The sequence below is a fragment of the Palaemon carinicauda genome, chromosome 4 (assembly GCF_036898095.1).
Source record: "Palaemon carinicauda isolate YSFRI2023 chromosome 4, ASM3689809v2, whole genome shotgun sequence".
Lineage (NCBI taxonomy): Eukaryota > Metazoa > Arthropoda > Malacostraca > Decapoda > Palaemonidae > Palaemon > Palaemon carinicauda.
The window spans coordinates 47,535,645-47,543,144 of NC_090728.1; the positions used below are offsets into that span (position 1 = coordinate 47,535,645).

At 33.3% G+C, this 7,500-nt stretch overlaps 1 protein-coding gene across 1 annotated transcript in view; it reads right to left on the reverse strand.

The window, feature by feature from the left end:
• Nucleotides 1-7,500, reverse strand: part of LOC137639060 (uncharacterized) — a 661,577-nt gene that overhangs the window by 530,566 nt on the left and 123,511 nt on the right. Inside the window, exon 2 of the mRNA XM_068371379.1 lies at nt 1-32. This exon is cut by the window's left edge and continues 596 nt beyond it. Coding sequence (XP_068227480.1) covers nt 1-29 — 29 coding nt within the window. The 5' untranslated portion in view covers nt 30-32. The remainder of the gene's footprint in view (nt 33-7,500) is intronic.

Genomic DNA, 7,500 nt, shown 5'->3' on the forward strand with positions numbered 1-7,500 from the left:
ACCAGAAGGTGGAGGAGAGGACGACTCATCTCCTGGAAAAGAAAGATCAATATGATAATTTGCTTTACCTTATATCTGTCTTTCAAAACAACAATAACAAAGATTAATAATCTCTGAAAACAACAATAACAGAGACTAATAATACCTTAAAAAACAATAGAATTTAATAATAGCTCAAAACAACAATAACAGGGCTTAATAATATCTCAAAACAACAAAAACAGATATATATATAATCTACCAAAACAACAATAACAAAGATTAATAATACCTTAAAAACAATAACAGATTAAATAATAGCTCAAAACAACAATAACAAATATTAATAATCTCTCAAAACAACAATAACAAAGACCAATAGTTCCTAAAAACAGCAATAACACATGAAATAATCACTCAAAACAACAATAACAAAGATTAATAATCTCTCACAACAACAATAACAGACTGATAATCTCGCAATACAACAACAACAACAAAGACTAATAATCTCTCAACCCAACAATAACAAAGATTAATTAATCTCTCACAACAACGATATAGATCAATATTTTGAAAACTACAATGTCAAAGAATAATGATGCATCAAAGCCACACTGCCAACGAATAATACTGTGACGGAGCCGAGAGAGGGTTGTGAACTCAAAGGCAGGATGCAATAGACTGAGTTGTTTTATTAAGGAACACTCTCCTTTATATACAAAACCTCAAGGCAACAGGACGTGACATGTTCGAGAGACAGACAATGATACAGAGCAAAACCGGAGACATGATCATTCAGGTTCTTTTTAGTGCGAGGGAAGAGCGCAGATACAAGCATATAATATATACAAAAGGAATTATGTACGACTGTGTGACACACGGTTGGTACAATACTCTCAAAACAACAGACAAATGGCTTAGTAAAACTAAAAATAACGACATGAAAGATTAATTATCTCTGAAAACAACAATTAAAACAGCTTGTATTCCAAAAACAAGAAAATACATGGTATATAAGAGTAGGTTGTTAATCGACCATTTTACGTTCCTTTTAATATTGTTTTACTGACAAATTATCGTGATTGTGCAACGCAACTTTGTCAATACCCGATTACTTGTAGATGGCAATTGATGTATGGTAAAAAAAAAAATCTTCATAAAACAGTAGATTGTGTACTTGAGGGTTTTATTGCATATTCAACATCAGCTACGAGCGTACGTATTCTTCTCCTTTCAGATTAAAAAAAAAAAAAAAAAAAAAAAAAAAGCAGTGATATTCTTTCCATTAAATCGGGAAGCACTGCTCTTCGCAACATTCTTCGATTTCATTGCAACATGGCTGCAATAATAGTGAACGTGGTGAGCGCAAACACTAGGGATACGAAAGTACGTCAAACATTTTTTGGGGGGAGGGGGGGATCACGATGCATCTGCGTATGACTAACATTCGGCCATTTCCAACTGGAAATGAATCCTGTTACAGATCCACTGTCAATATCGCAGTCATCACTGAGCAATTTAAACGGTCCTATCTTTTGATGATATTTCAATCTGTAACATGGCAGTCATGCTTTTGAATTCGAAGGGGATAAGTACCATCACTTCTCAACCTAAAACTCAAAAATAAATATTGGTAAATGTATTTGATAAGATTTATCATAATTAGTTTTTAAAATCATCTTTGTTTTGAATTTAGTGGATAACAAACACTGTATTAAGACAATATCTTCCTTTTATAATAACATCTTGTGAATATATATATATATATATATATATATATAATATATATATATATATATATATATATATATATACATACATACATACATACATATACATATGTATGTATGTATGTATGTATATATATACATATATATATATATATATATATATGTATATATACATATATATATATATATATATATATATATATATATAAATATATATATATATATATATATATATATATATATATATATTACTGTAAACAGTATATTTAGTATATGTATTTAAACAAAGAACCATTTCCTTCAATATATGGTAGCCCCATAGAAAACTATAACGTAATGATCTAGTAAATAAAGTCAAAACTCCCTAATGAATACTTTCTGGTACGATTAATGAGTGAACCTCAGCTTGTGGCTGATTACTCCCCAAGTTTCCTGATCCTGGAATAACCATTTCTCTCTCTCTCTCTCTCTCTCTCTCTCTCTCTCTCTCTCTCTCTCTCTCTCTCTCTCTCTCTCTCTCTCTCTCTCTCTCCAGAGAGATCATAAAAGTATATCCGATACATATATGTAAAAGATAAATATATGGTCTCCCCGAAAGTTGTTTTTTTATTTATAGATCTTGAAAGTCTGTTCTAGATAATGTAAAATGTATAAAAAGACGAACACAGTTTGCTAAGGAAAACTCATAAGTTGAAGATAAAGTGAATGTCAGGAGGGAATCTAATGCAAGGTGAAATGACCTATACTCACAAATGCGTGGCGACTGATTAGAAAATTATTGGTGAATGTATATAAGGATATTCCTTACACTTTTAAAAAACCAAGTAATTTTAATCGGAAAGTCTCCGTAAAAATATACTGTTATTGTTCGCCGTATTTCAATAAAATACAGGCGACCTTAATTTTACCTTACTTTTTTATTATCTTTTACAGGTTGGTGACCGTAATATCACTCCTTTACATCAATATGTCCTGTTTTAAAACGGTAAAAAATCTGGAATAAATGTCGCCAGGAAATTACTGTTTTTATGCAAATTTTGAACAAAGTATTGTATCATCATTCTAATATTGAAGAAAAAGATAGTTTTGGGTGAGTCTGACGCAGATATCAAAGGCTTCAAGAGAAAATAAATATTTCTAAAAAAAATTAAAAAATACTTACTTAAATTCAAAATTTGCTTTGAATTTTCCCCCTTTTCACTTTCCACACAACAAATACTGTATATAGAGCATAAACACCTGTCAATTATTTCCCTAATCACAACCTTTCACTTTTTTATAAAAATGAAACAAGTAAAAAACAAGCATCGTAACGAAAAAGATATATATTTCTTAAAAGATACATATACTTTAAAAACACGCCGTAAATCTAAAAAGTAGACAAATGAAAGAGAAAAAACCAAAACCACAGAGAGAGAGAGAGAGAGAGAGAGAGAGAGAGAGAGAGAGAGAGAGAGAGAGAGAGAGAGAGAGAGAGAGAGAGAGAGAATTTAGTAAGCATGAATAAATCTTTTAGTTTATATGATCAGAATATATTGTAATTTAAATCGGCCCCCGAAATGTTACTGTCTCACAAAAAGTGGAGAGAGAGAGAGAGAGAAAGAGAGAGAGAGAGAGAGAGAGAGAGAGAGAGAGAGAGAGAGAGAGAGAGAGAGAGAGAGAGAGAGAGAGAGAGTTTAGCATGCATGAATAAGTATTTTTGTTTATATGATCATAAAATATTGTAATTCAAATTTCCCCCCTTAATGTAACTGCTCACAAAAAGTGGAGAGAGAGAGAGAGAGAGAGAGAGAGAGAGAGAGAGAGAGAGAGAGAGAGAGAGAGAGAGAGAGAGAGAGAGAGAGAATTCAGCATGCATGAATAAGTCTTTTTGTTTATATGATCAGAAAATATTGTAATTTAAATTACCCCTCTTTCCTCTCACAAAAAGTGGAGAGAGAGAGAGAGAGAGAGAGAGAGAGAGAGAGAGAGAGAGAGAGAGAGAGAGAGAGAGAGAGAGAGAGAGAGAATTTAGCATGCATGAATAAGTGTTTTTGTTTATGAGAGAGAGAGAGAGAGAGAGAGAGAGAGAGAGAGAGAGAGAGAGAGGAGAGAGAGAGAGAGAGAGAAGCAGCAGCCGCAACAACAGCTACTCTTGGTGTCTGTCCATATTTGAGAAATTCCAGAAAACTAAATTTGGCATTAAATAAGCTCGAGTGCTTCCGAAATCTTCTCATAAAGTCGTGTCTCATATCGTTTCTAAATCTTTTTCAAATAATGGAGGAAAAATCCGTTTCTGAGGCCAGGGGGAGAGAAAATGCTGAACCGGAGGTATCGCCGTTCTTGGATATTTTATAACGTCTGGGCTTTAATAATTCTTTTATTGCATTTCGCTCGCAGGAATTCTCATTTTCATCTTGTATCCCGCGTGGATATCAGGATTATGGATTAATATTCAGTCCTGCGTCGTGAGTCGAGAATCTTTCCGTATGAGTTATCTCAAGAATATATTAAGAATTTTAGCAATATCAGCACCTGTTATATATTACAGCATGGTTACGTGTTGCAATAACTTTAAAAAAAAATTTTTTGGTTAGAAAACTCAAGTTTTCTTAGAGGTACGGTAGGCTATGTATACAGTACGTGCAATTTCACATATATTTATCGATCCATTGCATATTTCATTTGCCTAAGATTAAACTTCTGTAACTGTTACGTGAAAATTAGTTTATGTTTCCGCATGTTTAAAACAATACAGCAACCCCAAACAAGGTTTTTTTTATAGGTTTTGCATGTATATGCAATTATAGTTGAAAATATCTTAGAATTATTATAATGTACTCAGTTATGTAATAAATATCACTTAGGAAAAGTCCTCCCGCACATCTTTCATTCTCATATAACTAAACAGGGTTTCGACAACAGTGTTGATATGAAAGTGTTTTCGTCTATGGCGCATCTGTATAGTACTATGCATTACAAGATACTTAAAAAGACCACACAAACTATACATGGAACAGCATATTCGAATGAATTAGCTTCTGGACATCAATGTAGATTAACATTCGGAAATAGATGTACTCAACAATAACAACAAGAAATGCAGCCGTTTCTAGTCCAATGCAGGACAAAGGCCTCAGACGTGTCTTTATTCACGCCTGGGGTTTGGTCAGTTTTCACCAACACGCTTGCCAGTACGGATTGGTAATGATGGGAGACTTTTGTCTGATCGCTCACAGCAACAGCAAACCAACCTACTGCATTATCGGTGTCTCTTACCAATACAGCTTTGTTTATCATGGCGATGCAAAGACCCTTTCACAACATTAAAGTATCCCCACTCGGAAAGGCAGATGTTCTGCATAAACTTTTAAATAATTTTGGGATGTTAATGCACAACAAATTCAAAGAATACATTTGTGCATCGTTCCATAATTAAAGTGCAGACATATTTTAGAGAAACTGGATTTCCTTGATCAGCATCATTGCAAATCATATACCAATACTGGAATAAAATCCTATTTACTTTCCCTTAAAAAATGCGATAAAAAGGATAAAAACTGTTATTTACTCGGCCTCTTACCGTTTTAATTGAGGATATTAAATATTTTATTAACATGGAAGGGTCTATGAATTATTAATGTGTAAACTTATAATAACGCCGTGTCAATTTTTTTCGGTGAAATATTCAGTTTTGTATACGTGCAGAGAAAATAAAAAGAAAGATTACATGACGTGTGCATAACATATACGTTCTTACTATAATAATTGTCAATTACATTCTTCCATGAAAAAAAAAAAATCTTAGTATTAGATTAACTTTTTTTCTTTTGGTGCATCTAAAAATAAATGTCTTTTTTTTTTTTTTTTACAAAGACGATTAGCAACAGCCCAGCTTTGTAATTTGAATTTTGATTCTTACATTTTCATAAAAAATGACTAGTATTAGACTTAACGTTTTTTACGTACCTAAAAATAATTTATAAATGTCTTTTTACTAAGACAATTAGCAACAGTCCAGCTTTGTAATTGGAATTTTGATTCTTGCATTTTTCATGAAGAAATACTAGTACTAGACTTATTTACATTTGTATGTACTTAAAAATAATTTGTAAATGTCTTTTTACTAAGACAATTAACAATAGCCCATCTTTGTAATTTGAATTTTGATTCTTTCAACTCTTCTACCTGGATTCATCTCCGCCACTGTTGTCGAGATAAATTTCTCGCCATTTCAGCCAAGACATTCGACTGCTAAATTGCTCCTAAACAACAGAGTCTCCTGAAAGACTCATTTCCCCTCTCTTTCACATAACTGCTTTGTCAGCAATGAATACTCTCGTCGAATTTCTCCTCTTGAAGACGACTCGATGTCTCTCAAGGATCAAAATCTCGACAGCATCTCCATGCCTATGGCCTCTATGGTCTCGTGATGTCTTACGATGTTCATAACAATCCAATTATCTAATTCCAGTTCAGTTATCAGTATTAATGTCAATCTTGAGATCAAAGGCCTGCTCGTTTGAGGAATTTTGCCACTGATTTATTGACTTACTGGGTAATTTCGAAGTTGTCAGAGGCACAGGAATAGACGGAATGGGAGATTATTCCAAGAGAGATACAGCTGAATTGGCTTTTCGTTTGTTTGGTTATTTCTCGAAAAAAGAAAAAAAATATTAGTTCATGTCCTTCCATTTACGCAAATATAAAAACTGTACACACGAAAAAAAAATTGTTTTCCAATTAAGATATGGTAACCTATTGGAAACGTTCCTGTTTGGTGTTCTGCTGGACTGAGGTTCGAGTCACTCTAAAGCTCGATAGTTTCTTGTGTCTGCAACCTCACCATCCTTGTGAGCTAAGGATGTTGGGTTTGGGGAAGGCTATTTTTCTACCTGCTGGTCCTAGGTTGGGTGGAGAGGGGGCTTGGGCGCTGATCATATGGATATATGGTCAGTCTCTAGGGCATTGTCCTGCTAGGGCATTGTCACTGTCCCTTGCCTCTGACATTCATGAGCGACCATTAAACCTTTAAGAGGTGAATGAGATTCAGCAATAAGTAAATAACTTGCTTGTGTGGTAGCTGCTTCTTTGTTCTAATGGAATAGCCAAAGTATTCAAAGACAACGGCCTCTAATTTCAGTTTGGATTTTTCAATGCATCATGCAATGCACCAACTGCACATATACTGATAATACGAAGAAGACTGAAGTTCTGTTTGTACCCCAATATTAAGAATTATAGATAATCTGAACTATAATTTTGGTTTGATAGATAACTTCCTTTTTTTTTTTTTTTTGTCTATTTCTATGTATCTTATCGTTGTAACATGTAACTGTCTTTTTAGGTATTTGGACGATGAAGTAAGTTTGAAACTATTTACAATAAAAGGCCTGACATCGAATGTCATAAAATGACAGTAAAGCTCAAGAACAAAATCTAAAATCTCTGTAAAATATAAATATTTCCAGTATGAGAATTTTGGTTTTTAGTACTGTTTAGACTTTAATTAGGTCACTTTACACAGCTCCATTTACAAAACGTAACATTCTGTTCTCATACCTTATGACAGCAATTACAGTTTTAAAAGTGATAAATTTTATAAACCTAAGAAATAAATGAGAAATACCTAATTTCCTGTCAAGAATATAAACCCACATGCATGTGCGCAAACCCACCCACCCACACACATACACACATACACACACACACACACACACACACATATATATATATATATATATGTGTGTGTGTGTGTGTGTATAAAGAGAGAGAGAGAGAGAGAGAGAGAGAGAGAGAGAGAGAGAGA